The 23986-nt window shown below is 36.2% G+C and overlaps 1 protein-coding gene across 2 annotated transcripts in view; it reads right to left on the reverse strand.

Annotated features, from left to right (window-relative positions):
• Nucleotides 1-17640, reverse strand: part of fndc5b (fibronectin type III domain containing 5b) — a 38834-nt gene extending 21194 nt beyond the window's left edge. For both annotated transcript variants that reach the window (XM_051136021.1, XM_051136020.1), the window contains exons 1-2: nucleotides 17364-17640; nucleotides 817-932 (exon numbers count right to left, since the gene is read on the reverse strand). In XM_051136021.1, the coding sequence (XP_050991978.1) occupies nucleotides 817-932; nucleotides 17364-17442 (195 nt within the window). In that variant the 5' untranslated portion in view covers nucleotides 17443-17640. The remainder of the gene's footprint in view (nucleotides 1-816; nucleotides 933-17363) is intronic.
• Between the last annotated feature and the right edge of the window lie 6346 nt (nucleotides 17641-23986).

The raw sequence follows: 23986 nt of genomic DNA on the forward strand, positions 1-23986 counted from the left end.
CAAAATAAACAACATTTCTCATTTTAATTTTAGTTTAACTCAGTGTACTAAAATAATTTAAACCATAACTGAAATAAAAATAATAAAAACTACACAGTTTAAAAAAAGAACAAATAAAAATGACAAAAATAATTCATTTACTAAAACTTTAACTAAAATTAAAATAAGAAAAAACTACTTTAAAATATTAATATCAATGATTCTAAACATAGTTTCAAAGCTTATGATGCACATTAGTTTTCAAGCTAAATAAGTTTTAACAATGTCCTGTTAGCCAATGACCTGCATTTAAATGAAGTCATTGCCAGATTTACAGTGTGCACTAATAAACAGTGCTATCAGTGCAATTCTTTCTTAGTGAATTCCCATCATAGTTGTGATAAGAGGCATGTGAAATTCATAAAGAGAAAAACAGTTAACACACACACATACACACACACATATTCATTCACACTGCAGAAACTCTGTCTCGCTCAGTTTGGTGACAAGCTGTAATGGCTTTGTACTCCAGCAGATGGTCACTGCAGTCCTTATTACGGAGGTCTCCACAGTGACTGCTTTCCTCAAATCTGCTTACACACACACACAAACTAATGCATGCATGCATAAAACATTTACAGAAAGCTCAAGGCCACCTAAAATATCAACAGCATGTGCCCTCGAAGAGAAAGCAGCCCAGTCTACATCGACACATAATCAACATGCTTACACAAGCATTTCTCCATGATATTGCCTCATTAAACTTGAGTTATGAGGCGATTTTCCCGTGTTTTGCACATGTAACGACTCGAAATTGACCATAAACTGGTTCAATACCTGCTGGGTGATGGCGAACCCAATGACTGGGTCTCCCTCCAGAATGTCCCATGTCACTATCGCAGAGTTCCCCTCCAGTGCTTTGATGGTCACATTGAGCGGAGCAGATAAACTGTCTGAGGATGACAAAAATAAAAGACACAAAGGGATAAAAGGTGCTGATGTGACACTGCAACATCTGTCATGCTTACAGAAAATGTGTGGCAGAAAATGTGCTTGCCTGTATGTTGCATGCTTTCTCTACACAGGAACTTCAACTTGCTTATTTTTAATGTATGAGGATGGGGTAGTCACACATGTTTAAGTCTCAAGCAAGTCTGAAGTCCCTACCATCATGTCTCAAGTAAGTCAAGTCCTAGTGCAAACAAACCAAGCAGGTCAAGTCACAGTACCAAACAGAAACATATTTTTTCCCAAAAAAATGATTTATTTTTACCTCAGAAATGAACTGGTTCTGTGTTTTGTGTTTGTTTGCCAATTTATGTCGAAAAAATAATTTAATCACAATTAGGGCTGTCATTATTTGGTAATCTGTCGATTATTCTAATGATTAATCAAACGATTGGATTTTAAATAATATTTTTGTAGTAAAAATCCACCTAAGTGAACAATAGCCTTTCAAATAAAATATAATAGCAATGAGGCACTAATAATTAGTTCAAATAAAGTATCAAAAGCAAGTAATTATATTGTTTTACTTAACAAAACTGTTAAAACACATGTATTATAAACATTAGAGCTAATGTACATTGCACATTACAACAAATGACTGTAGAGGGCACCACCGGCCTGATGATTGTTTTTACACTTTACTGTTCGATTTAATTCTTGTTTAATATTGACTAAACAACATTTAATTCAAATGTCCACTTAATCTTTAATATATGGCCATTTCTTTATGATAGAAGTGCTACAGCCACTGTAATGTCTTGAATATGTGGAAATCAAAACGTGTAGTGGGGGTTTAAGAGTTGAGGGTTTTTGTTTTGAAATTGTGATGAACATTTAGCATATTTAGAACCATATTGAAGAAATTCTCCTGTGTTTGTGTAGGTTTATTAATTATTTACTTTAAAAATCTGATGAAATAGCACGTTGCGTTCCCAGATGAATGTTATAATAAACCCAAACTCACAAAAACATGCAGAGATGGATTTTGAGACACTTCATACATGTAAATGATAACAGTTTGTGTAGCAGCATTTACTGTGAATGGAGCCGCTCTGAGACGCACGTACGTAACCAACACGCATGTAAATAATTAGTGCATATACTAAACCTGCATTGCATATATTTATTTCATTGAATCGCACTATCTGTGAATTCTTAATAGCTTTATGCTTTATTATGATTTTTTAATAGGTTTAATATGTGGAATGCGCCACTTCCGGTATTTTCCCAATTCCTCGACATGGGCAAAATTCGCATTTAGAAAATATTAGCATTTAAAACTTACAGTCTCACTTCCGCCAATATGCATCAGCGGTTTTGATGACATCACCCTGCACCTCAGCTTCACATTAAACTTTCTGTCCAATCAAATGCTCTCTAGAATCTGAAGCGTCCCGCCCCTACACGCTTAAGCTGTAGCTGAAATCAGTCTCTTGTTCACAGAATTTGTATTTTTTGTACACTGAATGGCACATAGTGCACTATATAGGAGATAGGGAACAATTCAGTGTAAATATGCTTTCCGTTGGGGCAAATGAAATGTGGTTTCAATGTGTGTCACGCGAACCCCCACAGCGCGCACACAGTCTGCTCCGGGCCAGAGACAAGATAGCATGTAGCAGACCACAAACGCATTGGACCCATTTGAATTCTACACGCTATATATTATAGCAATATGGATGAAATTGCGGCTGTCATACGGTATCAAATGCAGCTTTACCGAGTCAACAGCTCTGGCCCAAGCTTTGATATGAACAAAACACTATTGGTTATTTAAAAAAAGGGGACGGGACTGCTTGATATGTCCTGCCCTGTTTTCCTGTTTCAGCTGAAATTATGTCAATACATAGACAGGGTTCCCACACCTTGGTTAACTTCAAATTAAGGACCTTTTAAGGATTTTCTTGGTTTCCTCAAATTCAAGGACTTAATGTGGGGACACATTTCAAGTGAGAGCAAGGTTTACATCATGTTACCTTGCTCGTGTTACCTTTTTTGCATTTATTTTTGGTCACATGACAGTGATCTGATATTCTACTTCTTGTATTTCTGTTTTGAAAAAAACAGAATGAAGAGTATTTGGCTCTGCACCTGGCCAAGTGATGGTCCTTTCTTTGTCATTTTAATTATTATAATTAAAACGCCCCCAACATAGTGCAATGACCATATCCCATATCAAAACTCAAAATATTTCATTTCCACTTAAAATGGATATTTTACAGTCAGCCTTGTGCAGATTGATCATAAACACAGCTAAAAGGCTTCCTACCAGTGTCCATCACAAAACTTAACATCTTGCACAGTTTTATCACATTTAGAATGCAAAATGTTTCAAAACAGGCATTTCAGTTAAATGTAATTTATGCAGTATTTCAAACATTTAACCCTTCACAGAGAGATGACTGACAAATCATGCTGGAGGATTTGCTGCTCAGTAGATAATGTGCTCATATCTGATCTTGTAAGATGTGCTTCTTTTATACAAAGTGCGTATGATTGCGAAATTGAAAGTGAATAGCACTCATTCAAAAGAGATTTAAATACTCTGCATGCGGCTCCCTAATGCACAAATATAATATACAATATTGGAACAACTGCGTGAGCTGGCGGTAATTTCCCAAAATTCAGCTACGGCAGGAAGTAACACAAAATCTTGCCATAAAATAACAATAAATTAAATTTGCTACCTATCACATTCTGTTTTATCAACATCTACACCAGAAGTTGCGTTAACTGAAAATGGTCCGTCACTGACAGAATTTTTTTTATGAGTGACGGAAAAATCTGAAGACTGTCCGTCACTTTGACAGATTACACTGAGGGTGATTGTGGCGGGAGGAGCAAGATGACAGACACAGTGGGTGTGACGTCAGGCCTTGGAAAGGCTTTTATTGAACATAAAATAAACAAAAGTGTCCAAACCCAAGAGGGGTTCTGGTGTCCTCGTCGTGCTGGGGTTCCATAAAGGAGGGGCAGTGTTCAGAAGGGAAGGGTCCAGGTAAGGGGCGGAGTCCGGCGGCCGCACTCGCTACCCGCTGCGGTCTGCTGCAAGAGGGGCTTCTTTTAGCATCTGGGTGCGGTTCATGTCCGGACCGCGGGTACGGCAGCTCGTTCATTTTGGCGGCGCTCGATCCCTCGACGCGTCCTTCCTGGACCCAGAAGGACACCACCGTGCATGCACAGGGAAGAGACCGGTCTCCCGAGGAGAAGCGTGCTTGGCATTTCATCAGTGGCGGTGACGAGGCTTCATTCACGTCAGATGTGCCTCATCACATGCCGCCAGACCTGGCTGTCTCGGCGCCCCTCCTCGTCACAGTGATCCATTGTAAATTGTAACTGTAATTCCCACCCCTTTCCAGTTAGTGGCGAATGTGCTCCGCTTTGGCAGCAGAGCACAGGTTCCAGAACAAAAACGAAACTGTCACAAATGTTTGCCATGCATTTGTTTATGCACAGGTGAGTACACAGAAGCTACAGGGATTTATCATGTCACATTAAAGAGCGCCAAAATGGTATTTATTGCTTAAATTTCCTAATTAAATGGACAGAATTTAAAATCTGGGACTTTGTTTTGTATCAAATGTAACACAAAACTTAGCTTACTGATGTTTTTTGGAAGGAAGGCACACTCTGTGTACTGTTCATTCATCAGCTGAAAACAGCATAGACCAAAAGATGGATTGGGATTTAAGAATCGATATTGGTTCATCAAAATGAGAATCTATTAAAATCGAGAAATCGTTTATGTATTTATTTTTTTGTTTACCCAGCCCTAACGTATTTTGCTGTTTTTAAACACTGTGCTGTTGTCCTGTAGGTTCATGATTAAAAATCAAAATGTGAACAAAAATAAAAGCATTTAAATGTTATTATAATTAAAATATGAAAATTAAAATGACAGGTAAGAATAGATTATGATGGACAGTGTTAAAGTCTAGTGAAACCTCTGGTCTATACCTACCCCAACCCTGAACCTACCCCTTGCAATAATGCAAATACAGTAATTACTGTTGTTCAGCATCACAAAAATGATGCAGTAAACCCTGGTAGAAGCTGTATCTTATTTAGCCTCAACCCCGATTGGCCTCTGCTTTTTTTCTGCGGCCAATGAGATTTCTTGCTCATTATTTAAATAGTCTGGTTCAGTGTTCACTGTAAACTGATCCTACAGCACACCATCAGAGTTCCTCTAAAACCCTCCGCCTCCCCCAGCACCACCTGTCTAGATCGGCTTATGATGTATGCATATTCATGCAGCAGCAGCAGCATATATTACATGCTCACTGAAGCAAGTCTATTGGCAGCATCAAGCCCAAACGTTCTCTGCTGCAGCAGTGTGCATAGCAGATTGAATCTGCCAAGAACAAATACATAAACACTGTCATATCCATTGTATTCTAAAATTGATCTGAGAGTTGTCCTCATTAAAACATTATAAAAGTTTTCCAAATATGCTTGAACACAGTAGCCTACCATACACAAGCTAATTGCCTAATAAAAATCATTTATAGTTATGCAGAATGTACAAGCCAAATTCTTATTTGTTATTATCCTTTACAATTTATTTACAGTTCTGTTGCTAGGGTGCTTCTATATGGTCACTTGCATTCACAGGACACCCAAGCACAACTACATAGCCATGGCAAGATACTGTCATGCATATGATATGAATTATAATGTCAGTACACAGTTTTTTTCACCCCAAATGGTTTGTCATACTCTATTCTCTGTTATGTCATTCTCAAACTCTAAATGAACAGTGTGGTTTGGCTGATGGAATTGCCCTGATGCTTAGCTCCATGTTTGCTCTAGATCAATATTTCCACTGCTCTTTACTTTTATTTACTGTGTGGGAGCTCTTAGATTGTTATCTGAACCAGCCTCTTTGTCTTTGATGGTCATCAAACAAAGAAAATGGCCTGGCACAGCCTAGAGTACACAAAGCAAGCTGCCGTTTGGCCACTGGGCATTTTTTATGAATTAAATGGAAATGGTTTGTGGCGAAGACATCAGAAGTTGTGTGTCATCATCACTTGTCAGAATGATAATATGCTGTTACATAAATCGGTGCGAGAAGATCTAATCATCAGTAATGTTTGTTGACTACGGAGTGAAATGCTTGTCTGCTTAACGTCATCCATCACAATGTAACAAATTCACACCCCGCAGATGGGAAATAATGTATTTAAAGGGGATGACAGACAGAGAAAGCCAGTCATCCCTGAGGACACAATATGTCTCCCACTGGGCACGATGTGTTTGGAGCAGTCATACATTACACTTTAAATAGGGGAGTAATGTAACATGCATTCAGAAACATGCCTCAGTGGTTTATTGATGCCTATGGGGAGCACATTCGCATCCCAGAATTCATGGTTCATGAAATCTTGCTGTGCAAAAGGTTAGTTTGTGCCAAAATCTAAAATTTGTCTTCATTTACTCATTCTCATGTAGTTTTGAACCACTTCTCTATATAGAACACAAAATGAGAAATAAAAGCATATGATCAGCAAAGCAATATTAATGCACTATGTGCTACATTTTTTTTTTTTGCCATGTTGTTATGTTGAAAAAACGTTAATGAATCAAAGAATGAGACGAATGAAAGCATGATAAACTCAAAACAACAACAACAAAATGAAAATAAACTTTTGGCAACTAACTGGAGTTAGAAAAAAAGTACTTAAATTAAAATGAATAAAAATGACAAAAGCATATAATTAAAGGACTTAAATTTAAACAAATCTGAAACAAAATTAATGCAGTTTGTGTTATATTTTAACGTTTTTTGTCATGGCGTGGTGTATTATGTTATAAAACTACACTGACCAAAATTATAAACGCAACACTTTTGTTTTTGCCCCCATTTTTCATGAGCTGAACTGAAAACCTTTTTCTATGTACACAAAAGGCCTATTTCTCTCAAACATTGTTCACAAATCTGTCTAAATCTGTGTTAGTGAGCACTTCTCCTTTGCTGAGATAATCCATCCACCTCACAGGTGTGGCATATCAAGATGCTGATTAGACAGCATCATTATTGTACAGGTGTGCTTTAGGCTGGTCACAATAAAAGGCCACTCTAAAATGTGCAGTTTTGTCACACAGCACAATGCCACAGATGACGCAAGTTTTGAGGGAACGTTCAGTTGGTATGCTGACTGCAGGAATGTCCACCAGCGCTGTTGCCTGTGAATTGAATGTTTATTTCTCTACCATAAGCCGTCTCCAAAGGTGTTTCAGAGAATTTGGCAGTACACCCAAACGGCCTCACAACCGCAGACAACGTGTAACCACACCAGCCCAGGACCTCCACATCCAGCATCTTCACCTCCAAGATCGTCTGAGACCAGCCACCTGGACAGCTGCTGCAACAATCGGTTTGCATAACCAAAGAATTTCTGCACAAACTGTGAGAAACCGTCTCAGGGAAGCTCATCTACATGCTTGTCATCCTCATCAGGGTCTCGACCTGACTGCAGTTCGTTGTCATAACTTGACTTGAGTGGGCAAATGCTCACATTCAATGGCGTCTGGCACTTTGGAGAGGTGTTCTCTTCACAGATGAATCCCGGTTTTCACTGTACAGGGCAGCGTGTATGGAGTCGTGTTGGTGAGCGGCTTTCTGATGTCAACGTTGTGGATTGAGTGGTCCATGGTGGCGGTGGGGTTGTGGTATGGGCAGGCGTATGTTATGGACAACGAACACAGATGCATTTTATTGATGGCATTTTGAATGAACAGAGATACCGTGATGAGATCCTGAGGCCCATTGTTGTGCCATTCATCCAAGACCATCACAGTGTGCTATATTAAGGTCTTTTGCCATGTTATTCTGTTTTATGTTAGTAAGTTTTAAAGTACAACTATTTTAACGTGTTTTTATTCATTGAAACAAACTGAAATACAGGATAGATGAAAATCTTGAATAAATGAAAGAATGAAAAGAATAAAAGAATGAAAAACAAAAAAAATTAAAATAAGAAACATTCTTTGGAATGACTGAAATTAGAAAAGTTTATGTTCTTAAATTACTAAAACTAAAGTAAAAGTGAAATAAACAGAAAGTGAATTAATCCCGGTTTTCACTGTACAGGGCAGATGGCAGACAGCATGTATGGAGTCGTGTGGGTGAGCGGTTTGCTGATGTCAACGTTGTGGATCGAGTGGCCCATGGTGGTGGTGGGGTTATGGTATGGGCAGGCATATGTTATGGACAACGAACACAGATGCATTTTATTGATGGCATTTTGAATGAACAGAGATACCGTGACGGCCCATTGTGGTCCATTGTTGTGCCATTCATCCACGACCATCACCTCATGTTGCAGCATAATAATGCACGGCCCCATGTTGCAAGGATCTGTACACAATTCCTGGAAGCTGAAAACATCCCAGTTCTTGCATGGCCAGCATACTCACCGGACATGTCACCCATTGAGCATGTTTGGGATGCGACAGCGTGTTCCAGTTCCTGCCAATATCCAGCAACTTCACACAGCCATTGAAGAGGAGTGGACCAACATTCCACAGGCCACAATCAACAACCTGATCAACTCTATGCAAAGGAGATGTGTTGCACTGCATGACGCAATGGTGGTCACACCAGATACTGACTGGTTTTCGGACCACCCCCCAATACAGTAAAACTGCACATTTTAGAGTGGCCTTTTATTGTGGCCAGCCTAAAGCACACATGTGCAATAATCATGCTGTCTAATCAGCATCTTGATATGCCACACCTGTGAGGTGGATGGATTATCTCGGCAAAAGAGAAGTGTTCACAAACACAGATTTAGACAGATTTGTGAACATTATTTGAGAGAAATAGGCCTTTTGTGTACATAGAAAAAGGCTTTGAGTTCAGCTCATGAAAAATGGGGGCAAAAACAAAAGTGTTGTGTTTATAATTTTGGTCAGTGTATTAAAATGTGTTTTTGTTAAGTGAGTTAAAACAACTGAAACAAACTGAAATAAATAGATAAAAACTTTAGTAAATGAAAGAATGAAAAGCTAAAAAAAACTAATATAAAAAACTTTGGCAACTAACTGAAATAATAAAATAAAATAAGTCGAAGTACTTAAAATACTAAAACTAAAGTAAAACTGAAATAAAAATAAAGCTAAATAGAAACGAAATTAATAAAAATGACAAAAGCATACAACAAAATTACTAAAATGTAAACCAATTTTAAACAAAATGAATGCACTTTGTTTCATATTTTAATGTTTTTTGCCATGTTGTTGTTTTATGTTGTAAAATTATTTAAAAATGTGTTTAATTGAAACAAACTGAAATAAAACATAAATGAAAAACTTGAATGAATATAAGAATGAAAAGAATGAAAGAATGAAAATAAGTTGAATTACCTAAATTACTAAAACTTAAGTAAAACTGAAATAAAAATAAAGATAAATAGAAAATTAATAAAAATGACAAAAGCATATAACAAAATTTCTAAAATGTAGACATATTTACAAATGAATGAACAGTGTGCTATATTAAGGTCTTTTATATTAAGTCTTTTTAAAACATATAAAACATAAATAAGAGAATGAAAGATTAAACAACTAAAAAAAAACAATAACAACAAAAATGAAAGTAACAAAACAAATAAGTACTTAAATGACTAAAACTAAAGTAAAACTAAAAAATAAGGATAAACCGAAATTAAATTAATAAAAATGGCAAATGCATAAAATGATGTTACTAAAACTGAAACAAATTTTAAACAAAATGAATGCACTGTGTGCTATATTTTAACGTCTTTCGCCATGTTGTTACGTTTTGTTATGCTGTACAGTAAAACTATTAAAGTGTTTTTGTTAACTGAAAAACCTGAATGAATGAAAGAATCAAAAGAATGAAAAAAAGAGAATGTAAGAAACATTGTTTGGCAACTAACTGAAATTAGAAAAAAAGTTTATGTACTTAAATGACTAAAGCTAAAGTAAAACTAAAATAAATAGAAAGATAAATAGAAACTAAATTAATAAAACATGACAAAGGCATAAAACAAATTACCAAAATTAAAAAAAAAACATAAAAAAATTAATGCACTTTGTGCTATATTTTAATGTCTTTTGCCATGTTGTTGTGTTTCATGTTGTTATTTAAAGTAAAACTATTAAAGTGTTTTTTAATTTAAACAAACTGAAATGAAAGCTGAAAAACTTGAATGAATGAACAAATTATAAAGAATGAAAAACTCAAAATAAATAAATAAATGAATAAAAATAAGAAACATTGTTTGGCAACTAATTAAAATGATAAAAACTGAAGTAATAAAATTACTAAAGCAAAAGTAAAACTAAAGTATATAACAACATTTAATAGTTATTAAATAAAAAAATAATAAATATTAAAATAGTATATAAATGCTATGAACTATGGTTTTAAGTACCATTTTCAGTGAATAACAACTTGAATTTTGATTTCTTAAACTATTGTATAACTTCAGAAGACTCTGAAGTCTGCACAAGTCATATTTTTACTTTTAGAAACTTTAATAGTGTCATATGTTCAACTCTCATACTGCTGCCAGTATGCTTGTATTGTATGGAAAAGCATGAACATTCTGCTAAACTACTTCTTTTGGTTTCCATGGAAGTAAGTTATAGGAATTTGGGACGACATCAGAATCAGATTTTCATTTGTTGGCTAAACAATTCCTTTAAATATGAAATCATTGGCTTGATATTTTCTTATTCCAGCAACTCTAATCAAGCCATTTGTACTCATTTCACCTTTAATGATTGGACGTGTTTTATAATGTGCCTTTTATTTGGATATTTTCCAAGTCTTCAACACCGTGACTTCACCTAATACTCACTGGTGAAGCCTTTCAACTTAAATTACCCTCTTAAAAACGAATAAGGTCAAGCTGCCTCAAATACATTTGTTACCACCACTGATAAGTTGAGGTTTCAGACATGATGTTAACACATACAGTACATTAATGTAACCTCAGGCAGAAGATGTTCATTCAGTCTTTCTGGATGCCATCGGTCCGTAATGGCTTCTCTCATGAGACTCATGTGAGCGTTCTATAGGTCCTTGGCTTGCAGCCAGACACCAAACCTAAAGTGTATTAGTCTGTCTGCGGAGACAAACGTGATTTGAATGTATGGACTCTCAGAGCATTCAATCTCGCAATGAGCACTGCTCAGGAATAGCATCCCTTGGAAAAGTTCACGCGATTCATTTTTCAAACTGTCAAACTAAACTCACAATCACATTTGCTCGTTGCTTTTAGAAGCATAAGCATTCTGGTTCCTATATGTCTGAGGGGTGTGCAGTCAGGTGGGCAGCGGCGGTCCGGTGATACTTGTTATACCTAGACCTGCAGCTGTGATTTAGGGAGCCCAGGCTATGAGGTGAATCTTCTGGCTTGGCTTGACTGCCTCCACGGTCCCTGGACATGGCAGCCCTCGTAAATATGTAGCTTAGCACTGCCGTCCCAAAGGAAGCCTTGAAGGGATATTTATCGCTGTAAATTTTGGTCAGGAGCTGAGGTTCTGTCACATTGTAAAGAGTAACCTGAAGCTTATTTGATGGGGAGAGGTTGTGCCAATTTGTTTTAGAGTATTTTTTTAAGTAGAGAAATATTTTTTTGTCTTTGTACAAGGCCGTCAGGTGCAGCAGCTGTTCAAAATCAGATCACAAGTCTGAATTGGATTACAAAAAGTATTACGGTGCAGCAGCAAATTGCACATGACTGATTTTACAACACTGCATAATGAGTCTTCAGTGTCTACAAGAAAACTTATAAAAATAAGCCAACAAGAAACAAATTATACATGTCCCATCATTAGAGGTGAAGTAGATTATTAGAAATGTTGAAAACAGTTGCTTCTTAATAGTTTTGTGGAAGGTAATGCATTAATATTAATATTTGTAGAATGATAAATAGAAAGTTTAAAAGTACAGCATTTATTAAAAGCAGAAATCTTTTGTAACAATGCAAAAGGATTTACTGTGACTTTGGATGAATTTAATGCATCCTTGCTAAACAGATTTTCTTTTTCTTTTTACAGGTATTATTTTTTTTCCCAAACAAACAAACAAACAAAACAACACACTGCACCACAGACGTATTTTCACATGCATTATAAACTTTCAGAACAAAAAATCAGCCAAAATTCAGCTAATATTGTGCACATGTGTGATTATAGTTTGGGGAAATAATTTCCAAAAGTGAGCTACGTCTGACAAAAATTGAGTCTTCAGAATATATGAAAGTCAAATTTATTAGCTAAAAAAAATTATCTTTAGCGTTAGAGTTTGTTTTGTGTGTCACGATTTGAGTACTCAATTTTAAAAAAATCCTCCATTCCATTTTTCCCTTGTCAATTAACCAGCAAAATACCGAAAGTGGCAAATTCCACGGACACGAATCCATGAAACGCATTATTAGACCGTTTTTCAAGGTTGCATGATATGTTAAACCCGTTAAAATTATAATAACGCATAATGCTATCGTTCTCAGTAAATACTGCTCCACAAAACTGTTATCATTTAACGTTACGTGTGAAGTGTCTCAAACTCCATCTCTGCCTATTGCTGTGAGTTTGGGTTTATTATAACGTTCATCTGGAAACGCAACATGCATCATTTCATCAGATTTGTAAGGTAAATCATTTATAAACCTACGCAAACACAGGAGAATACAATATCTTTGTATTTTTCTTCATCGTGATTTCAAAATAAAAGCTCAAACCCTCACTCGGAGTTTACACGTTTTGATATCCGCATATTCAAGAAATGACAGTGGCTGTAGCATTTCTGTCGTAAAGTAATGGCCAAATATTAAAGATTAAGTGGACATTTGAATTAAATGTTGTTTAGTCAATATTAAACAAGGATTAGATCACGCAGTGAAGTGTAAAAACAACCATTAGGCTGAAGTCTACTGTTCGCTTAGGTCTATTTTTTTTACTAAAAAAAGTTATTATAACTTTTTCGACTGATCGACTGATTACTCGATTACCAAAATAATCATTAGTGACAGCCCTAGTCTCGTGTAATCTAATTAGCTTTATAAAAACACAAAAAGTCTGTTGTATGTCCTCATTTAGATAGTAAAGTAAATGTTTGTGTTAGTCAGGTTTTTGTGTGGAGCAAAATGATACAAACCTGAGTTATCTACATTGTGGAGACCAGCCAATGGACCACAGAAGAAAAAAAAAGCCTAATGAACATACTAAATCATATCTTAATGGAATTCTAAAACCACAGAAAGGTTTCTGTGAGAGTTAGGGAACCGAAATTATCATTAGTTCAGCATAAAAATAATAGAAGTCAAAGAAAAATCCGCACTGTGACAAGAAAAAAAGTGAAAAAATTAGGGAAACTTGCAGCTTAGACCGACGTTTCATTATTTCCTTGACCTGCAAGATTATTTCTTACTGTACAGTAATTTAGCAAAGCTCCCTTATGGGGAGGAAAAGGTCTCTGCTTAACAATTCAGTGATGTCAGAGATGACAGGATGCAGTTTTGCCTGAAGTCTGTAAGCGGTTTCACAGCTCAAGCTGACCTCTAGACTGAGAATATTACACCCTTGAGATTCAAATCCCACTCTCTGATCCACAGACCCATGGCCTGCCTTCAACTCAGAGGAAGTGATGCAAACAGCTTCCCTCCAGCATCTAATAACATCTTAGCTTGGAGTCTGCCTGCGCCCCACCTGACGGCCTCTTATTTTCAGGTACTTTAGACAATATTTTGTGAGAGTAATATCAGCCAGCGAGTACGTCAGCCACCATCTATAAAGATTGTGTTTTAATTAGGGCCTTAATTCAACTCGCTTATTTTGTGTGATTAATTATAAAAAATAAAATTACAGTGACTAAAAAATGAACACATTTAATCAAACCATATGACCCACACACACAAAAAAGTGAAATTTGCACAAATTTGGCAGATTTTACAGTATTGCATTGCAGCATTTACACTTTTATTCAGCAAGGACACTTTAGTCAACAGTGACAGTAAAGAGGTTTATAATGTTACAAAATATTCCTATTTCAAATAAATGCTATTATATTGAACTTTATATTATCCTGAGAAAAATAGATAAATAAATAAATAAATTAGTTATTATTATGAGTTATTATTATCAATGTTTAAAAGTAAAAAAAGTATATATATATATATATATATATATATATAATATAATTATATATATATATTTTAAAGATTTTTTAAAGTAAGCAAATCAGCATATAAGAATGATTTCTATAGGTTCATATGACTCTGAAGACTGAAGTAATGATCCTGAAAATTCAGTTTTGCAATCACATGAATAAGCCCTGGTGAGCATAAGAGATTTCTTTAAAAGACATTAAAAAGATCAATATATATTGGCCTATTGTCTCTTTCATTAGCTTTATTATCTTTTATTATTCAGCAAATATAGCAGAGAGTGAAACTGTAAAATGCATTAACCAGTGCAGCACAGTTACAAACGGCTGAGCAATTCAGGCTTTATGTGCTTCACCAAACTGCGTGACAAACAATATACTGACGTCTCTTTTTGTACGTCTATTTAAGTATTGTCAGCGCCTTCATTTGCAGGCTTTCATCAGTTAAATATTCATTTACTGTATGTGATTACCCACGATTAATTCAACAATTTTATGCAATTAACATTTTACTGACTGACATCCCTAATGCGTCAAAAACAAAATCTCAGACTGATAAACTGATATGTAATGCACAGGAGCGATTGGCCCCACTAAACAACATCAAACTCATAAAATATTCACAATGTCCTCCCGTAGCTTTGATGAGATGCCTGACACTGTCAGATGAAACAAACATGTGAGAGCTCGGAGCGAGGAACTCCACGTTGCACATTGCGGGGGCACCTCTGCCTTTCATCACAGGCGTCATAACAAAACACATCAGGCCTGTAATAAAACCAAACCCGGCGTACGGCCTCTAAAGTTGATCAGTTATTCTCTGACATGTTTGTTTCACCTGCTTCCTCTGTTGCTTCTGTGTTTGGAACTGTGTTCTTTTCATAATGGTGAGGAAATGTCACTTGCTCTCTTCATTAATATTCCTCCGTCCTGCATCACTGCCAGAGCCTCAGTATAAAGACGTATGGGCAGAGGCTTTGTTGCCACTCTAGACCACATAAAAGAGAAAAGCGGGGTGAAAATGGTTCGGTGTGCTTTGTTTCTGTGTATTGTCAGCCGTGGATGTCTATTACGGTTAATCTGTACATAATGTTACACATTAACAGCCACAACACCGTAATCACGTAACACACGCTGCGCTCTTATTTCCACAAACAAACAGCTATGTTTCCACATCCCAAATTTATGTCTTGACAGATATATGGCACGGCCATATCATTTCACAGCAACTTTTATGATACACTTCTATAGCAGTATATAATTTTCAGATTGGCAAACAGGTGCTGCTGATGTGAAATAGTAGACTGTTTTAGCAGACTGCCCTTCTTTACCAAACAACTGTAATAGAATGAAATCACAGGTGACTTCCTCTAGAAAGCCATACGTTTAAGTCCTGTAGGTTTCTTGATGGCGGTTATTACCGATGCACTGATTTATCATCCGATTAATGCAATTTTCTGTTGACTGTTTAATGATCAAAACTAATTATGTCTTGTCAATCAAAAGGGGGCGGGGAAAGCATTTGCTGAAACTCACTCAGCCTGCGTCCCAGTGTAGCCATCCTAAATTCTATGTGATAGTAGTCATTTTCAATACTATTTAGGACAGATAGGGTGGATAGTATGCACATTGGGATGCAGGGTCAGTGTATAAAATGTCTCTGGCTTGGGTGAAAATGACTGCAGAATTGCAATTTGCAATATAAAAAAACAGATTTCTTTTTTTTTTTTTTTTTTAGATTAAATTTTACACAGAATGCAAGCATCACAACAACATTCAATGCCCTTATCAGTTATATCATCAACAAATCTAATCTAACAGATTCAAACATACACTAAAAAAATTGTAACCTAAAAATCATAACATCTTAAAATATATATCTAAATATATGTATGCCACCAAAACTACTTTAAATAAGGTAGAAATAGTTTTTTGAAGTAACAATTGCAGGTTACCATTTCTGCAGTTTAGCAAGCTGCAAAATATAATTTCTAATTAGTGCTGATATATACTTTTTTCTAAATGTTTTTTTTTTCTCTCCATAATGCACTCATTTTCATGCCAGTACAAATAGAAATTACTTAAAGCTACTTAAAATACACATACAATATGTGGACCAAACTGCTGAAAACTTGCTAATTAGGACCAGTTATTGTTATGAATATTTACATTTGCATTTGCCATTGCATTCATGCACCCTAATATGTTTTAATGCTTTTGTTTCAGTGTTTTCCATCAAAAACCGAAGATGAATGTACAGAAATTGTGGTAGTCATTAGTTTACAATTGCCATGCAAATTATTTGCACTGTATTTTTAATATCTCAGCTCTTTATATTGAGAAGTTGAGTTATAAAGCACTTTACAAAAGTAAATTATTATTGTAATTTATTTCCAAGCTGTGCAATTAACTATCAGTATTAAAAAAAAAAATCTAAAAAATGATATTACCAACAATCTCTGCACATCTTTGTATTAGTGTAAAACCAGATTTTTTATAGGTTTGCAAAAAAATTAAAATAATAAATTGTCATTATTTTTGGGTTATATCCAGGCCAGAGAACATGCATACTAATACAACACGTCGATAAATGATAAAGCTTTGAAAGCCTAAATTAATGGAGAAAGACAAACGCAAATACGATTAAACGGGATGGATTTGTGACGTTAACAACTAAAGTAATCATTATTCTGCTGTAGTTATTTAGCTGTGCTAGTTATCAGATCGTTTCCTATTTAACAAATGAATTCAGTAGCCTACTATAAATGTGTCTTCGTCCAGACACATTCCCTAAATCCCAGTGCCCTAAAATGTGATGTATTGTGCATTCAAACTGTCATTTCTGTCTGGCGACCAGGTTTCTGCTGTCTCTGTGAACAGAATCAATTAGGATCACATGAATTGTTCACAGCATTTACATGCAGTCTGAATGAACAGTGGAAACCACGAGCGTCTTGTGCTTCCCAATGGAGGGCTGAACAGGTAGTAGCGCATCATTTATTCATCTCATACCCGCAACCTGTCTGTTCTCTGCCAATGTGAACATATCAGAATGCATTGCACTATGGATATTATTTGTAGTTAATAGATAAAACCGTTGCAATTCTGTCTATGCATGCAAAATAGTGTAAAGGGGTTTCGTGTCTCTTTCTATACCGTGCGCAAAAGCCCAACCATGACCATATATTATAATGACATTTCTTTCAAAATGAATGCAATCACGCAAACTTACCGGCATTAACCGAGGACACGGAGATATAAGCCAAAAACAACAATAACAGCGCAGCGCACAAGCCTTTAATTCCCCACATCCTTCAAGGAATTCTTTACATTCTGTTCGGAAGACGTTGAATCCCATTTACTCGCAAGATTTTTAAACTTATAAGTCGGCGTCTATGTGTTTAACATTCACGACTGGTTACCGTCTTTATTCCTGCATCAGTCCAGAACAGCACTGGATCTAAACTCCGTACTTGCCGCAGAAAGTCGACATGAGAGGACTGCGTGAGCCCATTGGACGGCATATGTCACTGTTACCGATGGGACGTAACGCTTACATCCTCCAGGTGTCGCTCGGTGGCTCACAAAGCCGAGTCCTCTATTTAAACGTACTTAAATTTACGTTGGGTTTTAAGAGCATTTCTAAGCCAAAAAGCATATTGCATTAAACTTATTATTAATACTCTACGTGTCTAGCATATCAACGACAAGTCAGTTTCAGCAATCGCTGTATAAAGGCTAAATAAAAGACTCTAATCTGTAATCACAAACGACCACGATTCGTCCGCTTATTCAGCGTTGAGAAAAGTAACAGATGCCACGTGACAACGCTGTCTGAGTTCCAACAGTGGTCTGGACGATAATTCACACCCGAATAAAGACACTGAGGATCTTCAGAACAGAAAAAGGACTGGAATTGAAGAAGAAAGGAGTGTACTCAGACCGTTAGGGGGTCTAAATAATAACTCTCAAACTGTGGCATGACCCAAAAACCAAAGGTTCAGGGAAGCTTTAAAAGTAGGCTACACGAAGGCCTACGAAACTGTTTTGATATACATGTTTCAACAGCTTATTTAAATAATATTTCATGTTATTCCAAACCAGTAAGACCTTAAAGATAATTAAGTTATCTTAAATTAAAATATTTTTGATAAAATCTGAAAGCTTTCTGACTTTGCATATAAAGCAATGTAAGTGAAATCCCTGTTGAAAAATCAGCATATGCTGTTTATGTATGTTTTGAAGCAGGGCTGCTGGCTTGAGCTGGTTTAAGCTGGTCCTGAGCAGGAGCTAGTTGCTTAGGACCAGCTTAAAATCAACACATGACCAGCTAAGGACCAGCTCAAACCAGCAGCCATGCTTCAAAACATACCTAAACAGCATATGCTGTTTTTTGCAACAGGGATTTCACTTACGTTGCTGCACAAACGTAGTATGGACATTGGTAAAACAGTCCATTGTGACATCAGTGGTTCAACCGCAAATACAAAGCTACGAGAATACTTTTTGTGCACAAAGAAAACAAAAATAATGACTTTATTCAGCAATTCTTCTCCATTTCACTACATTTCTAGGCCTGTGAACATTTCAATTATGTTGCTGTCTGGGTAAGAAAGCTCTTGGATTTCATCAAAAATATCTTAATTTGTGATGTGAAGATGAACGAAGGCCCTACGGGTTTGGAACGACATGAGAGTGATTAATTAATGACAGAATTTTTATTTTTGGGTGAACTATGCATATTTTCACCTAGCATAAAATAAATGCTTAAATACAGTAACTCAAAGATACACTTATGTGCTAACTGTTAGGATCATTGACTGACAAAACACACATTTTGTAATATACTGTATTTTATTATAGCGTTATGTATGATTAAAAAAAAACTTTAGTTTTCTGTTTTAAACTTTTAAAATTGAAAATCTGTGCTACATTTAAAAAAAAAATGGTAAACTTAAATGTAACATCTAAGTTAACTGGTTTTCAAGGCAAAAATAGTTTTTAATATCACTGAATTGACTGAAATACATTTATTTATATAACAAAACTACATTTTATGGGTAAATTGAACAGAAATAGCTTTTTAAGGTAGCAATTGCAGGTCAACACTTTTTACAGTGGGTGTCAAATAATAATCTTGGTTTTGGCAAGACCCAATCGATTGCAAGATTTTCCACAGAAGTTTCTTTAAATATGTGACCCTGGACCACAAAACCAGTCATATGGGTCAGTTTTTTGAAATTGAGATTTATACATAATCTGAAAGCTGAATAAACAAACTGTGATGCATTGATGTATGGTTTGTTAGGACAGGACAATATTTGCCCAATATACAACTATTTGGAAATCTGGAATCTGAGGGTGCAAAAAAATCAAAATATTGAGAAAATCGCCTTTAAAGTTGTCCAGATGAAGTTCTTAGCAATGCATATTACTAATATATATTTAACTTTTTTATATATTTATGGTAGGAAATTTACAAAATAGCTTCATGGAAGATATCTTTACTTCATATCATAATAGTTTTTACAAATATACCCATTCTACTTATGACTGGTTTTGTGGTCCACGATCACATATATAACCCACCTCAGTCATTGTGTAGGTTGCACACTGATTGTAGACAGAGAGACAATGTCTGGGTTGTTAAGCTCCACCTATTTTAGGACTCCCTTTGTCATGGTAATTGCCATTCTACGCGTGTATTACATTTCTATGGTGTAGCCACTACCTGGGACAGCGCAATGAGCTCTGCACGACAGCTTCAGCTTTACTACGCATCGACGCTTTCAGTGTACAACATGAGGTACACAACTACAAAGCAGCTCAAAATGCGATGACTAAAGCTAAACGGACGCTTCAGTGACTGCTGCTCTATAGTCATCCGCTGCAGCCCATTCAGTCTCCAAATGAAATTCTGAGTGAAAGTGCTGGCAATGTCTTCATCGCTCCCCCTCGCTTGTTCCTGCCAGAATGCTTACTGAGGGAAACCACTCTTCCTAAATTTGTGGAGGTCTTTCCAGCTCTCTCCTTTCACTCTCATGCCAAGTGCTGAGAAAATACCCTCTGCGTACCGAAAGGAATTGCCTCTGGATGACACCACTCTAAATTCTCACAATGCACTTTCCATTCACACCGTCTGACACATTTTCATTATTCTAATGCACCTACAGTTGTCCTGATGTTGTCAGAATGCCAAAAACAAATACAATGTGTACATTCAGGATATGCTGACATTTACACTTGCAATGCAGATTTTATCAAGTGTGACACTGGGCCTATTAAACCAAGTCACTTCTTGATTTTAATATACTGATGTAGTTCTATTTAACCAGCTTCATTTACACAAGTAATGTCTTACATGTATCCCAAACCACCTTCAAATCTGTCTCAAATGCATCTTTAAGGGCATTTAATCTTACAATGTATCTGAATATGGCTACTTCCATACCATATGGTAGGGGAAAAAATGAAAAGAGTTGCATTTTCACAGTATTTCCAAAAACGGTAGGTGAAAAGTACCCGGATGACCTACTACTTCTGGCAAGACATACTAAATATGCATTCAATGGATACTTTACCATCCCATCAGAGTCAGTACTGTCATTTTACTTAAAGGTGACACATGAAAATCTGACTTTTTTCCATGTTTAAGTGCCATAATCATGTCCCCTGTCCCCTACCAACCCAGAAAACATTAAAAAGGGACAACCCAGTAATTTCATATTGGTAAGCCTTTTTCTGCAACGTGAAAAAAACAAGCACGTCAGATTTTGCTCCCTAGATTTAGAATGTCTAAAGCGGACTATCAAAATAAAGTGTTACCTGATTTTTTTCCCCAGCTGTTTACCTTTACAATTTTTTTAACTCCTGTGTGTTTTTAACAAACTTGTGTTTGACAGTTTAAGTGCAATAAGACATGAAAGAAAAATTAGTTTAGTACACACATGCTGCTTGACAGCCACTTTCTGTGCGCGTGCTTTGGATGTATGCACTTAGAAAACCCTATATCAGAAGTTTAAACTAATATGGATTAAAACACAAGATTTTAGTGCTATAATAATCCAAACCAAACAGATGTTTTTTTAGGGTACAGGCTGTAAAGGCAAAGTCCTATTCTGGAAAAGGGGGTTAAATTAGCATTTAAGGGACATGCACAAAAACAGCGTGTTTCTGCTTCTATTTAAAATGAGCATTTTCAAAATGATATAATAAATGATCTGTGGAGTATTTTGAGCTGAAACTTCACAGACACATTGTGGGAACACCTGAGACGTATATTGCATGTTGTAAAAAGGGGCATAATTGGTCTCCTTTAATTTTGAAAACATCACAGAAGCATAAAATGAATGACAGGTCTGATTTGAAGCTTGCATTTTCAAGATTACTGGCTGATTTTGGGAATAGAATGAATGAAACTCCACAAAGTACCCACTCTTAACAGGCAGTTGTGTGTATTATGGCTCACAGTGAGACCTCAGAGAGGTTTGGGAATTTTATTCGATTTTTAAAATAATTAACAGAAAATATCTTGTGTTTTTCTATGGGTGCTCGGCCATTCGAAAGTGGCTTGAGCTCCTGAGGGCTCAAGCACCCATAGGAACGGTACCTATGGGTCACGTGACAGAAGCAGTATGTACTATGTCTGGATTTCATTCATACTATCCACCTTATTTTTCCCGTAACAGTGGCCACGGCCATTTGTAAATTTTACGGATCTGTTTGGCTGCTTAATGTTGCGAATTAGTGTGTCTTAGTCACACTGGTTTGTAGTGGAAACAGTTTACTGCACGTTGTTATTATTGTTGTTATTTCCCTAAAGCGACTAATGAACCGTATATATATATATATATATAGTTGCATGTTACTGTTTATTTAGTACTGACCTGATTAAGATATTTCACATTAAATATATTTACATACAGTCCACAAGAGAAAATAATAGCTGAATTTATAAAAATGACCCTGTTCAAAAGTTTACATCCCCTTGATTCTTAATACTATGTTCTTACCTAAATGATCCACAGCTGTTTTTTTTTTTTTTTTTTTTTTTTCAGTGATAGTTGTCTATGAGTCCCTTGTTTGTCTTGAACAGTTAAACTGCCTGCTGTTCTTCAGAAAAAAATCCTTCAGGTCCCACAAATTCTTTGGTTTTCCAGCATTTTTGTGTATTTGAACCGTTTCCAACAATGACTATAATTTGGAGATCCATCTTTTCACATTGAGGACAACTGAGGGACTCATATGCAACTATTACAGCTGGTTCAAACACTCACTGATGCTCCAGAAGGAAACACAATGCATTAAGAGTTGGGGGGTGAAAAGTTTTGAATTTGAAGATCAGGGTAAATTGAACTTATTTTGTCTTCTGGGAAACATGCAACTATCTTCTGTAGCCTCTGAAGGGTATTACAAAATGAAAAAAAAAAAAAAGATGTGCACATTTAATGAATCGTTTTTCCTTCTGGAGCATCAGCGAGTGTTTAAACCTTCTGTAATAGTTGCATATGAGTCCCTCAGTTGTCCTCAGTGTGAAAATCATACAGTCATTGTTGGAAAGGGTTCAAATACACAACAATGCTGGGAAACCAAAGAATTAGTGGGACCTGAAGGATTTTCCTGAATAACAGCAGGCAGTTTAACTGTTCAGGACAAACAAGGGGCTCATGAACAACTATAACTAAACAAAAAAACACAGCTGTGGATCATTCAGGTAACAACACTGTATTAAGAATCAAGGGGATGTAAACTTTTGAACCAGGTGAATTTATAAAAATGATGACTATTTTCTCTTGTGGACTATATGCAAACATCTTTCATGTTCCTCTGAAAACCTCCACTTTCCCAGCTCCACCTGTATAGATTGCCTACGGGTTATTATATGTGCTACTTGTGCAGCGGCAGTATGTCTTAAATACTCAGCGCTGTATTGGCGTATTTATTGGCAGTAGCAAGTTCCTGTACTTGCAGCAGCAGCAGCAATTCAGCAGTGTAGCAGATCTATTCTGCCAAGACTATATACATTAACACTGGCATATCCATTACCATGCTAAGATCCTCAAAGATTTGACATGACAGAAACACTATAATAGTATACAATTAACACTAAATTAACACTGGTAAATACGCTTGCTATCAATGGGTCAGCCCTCAGCACAATAAAGAGGTCTTAGTTTGCAACTATCTGACCTTCCTCTAAAGAACAAGTCCAACACATTCTGATGTTAATGACTGAATGAGACATTAGAGAGCAGGACATTTAGAGTTAGAGACAGCATGTTCCAACACAGTTTCAAATGCTGCGGTCCGTGTGGGAACTTTTTGTCCATCTTTATGTTGCTCCTGCCCTTGAGACTAGTACAACTCGGATACAATATGTGGGACATTCTTCCATCTTTTTGGCAGATGCTGAGTTGTTCAGTGTGCAGAATGAAAATCTGATGTTTAGCATTACGCTTTGTCTCTCTTTCTTTCACTGTTTGAATATGTTTATGTGCTGGTGTTTGCATGCATGAATTAGCGGCTGTGTAGGCAGAATTTTAATCGGAGAGGGATTTTGATCTAATGAGATTGTGCTGCGGCTGCTTTGGACAAAAACTCATATTTATATGGATAGTGTTTATCACTTATCATTTTTTTGGTGTGAGCCAAATGAGATTTTATTATTCAGTCTCCACTAGTGGTTTGGGTCACTGTGGACCCCTGTGAAATTCAATATAGCTGGATGTATAAGTTCATTTTTAAGCACTAACACTCTACAGTGTTTCTTCTGTCTACGGCTGCTGTGTAACGATCATTGAGTACTAGATCAAGAGGGAAATAGCTCTTAAATGAAAAAAAGAAATCAATACGTAA

The sequence above is a fragment of the Labeo rohita genome, chromosome 19 (genome assembly GCF_022985175.1).
Source record: "Labeo rohita strain BAU-BD-2019 chromosome 19, IGBB_LRoh.1.0, whole genome shotgun sequence".
Classification (NCBI taxonomy): Eukaryota; Metazoa; Chordata; class Actinopteri; order Cypriniformes; family Cyprinidae; genus Labeo; species Labeo rohita.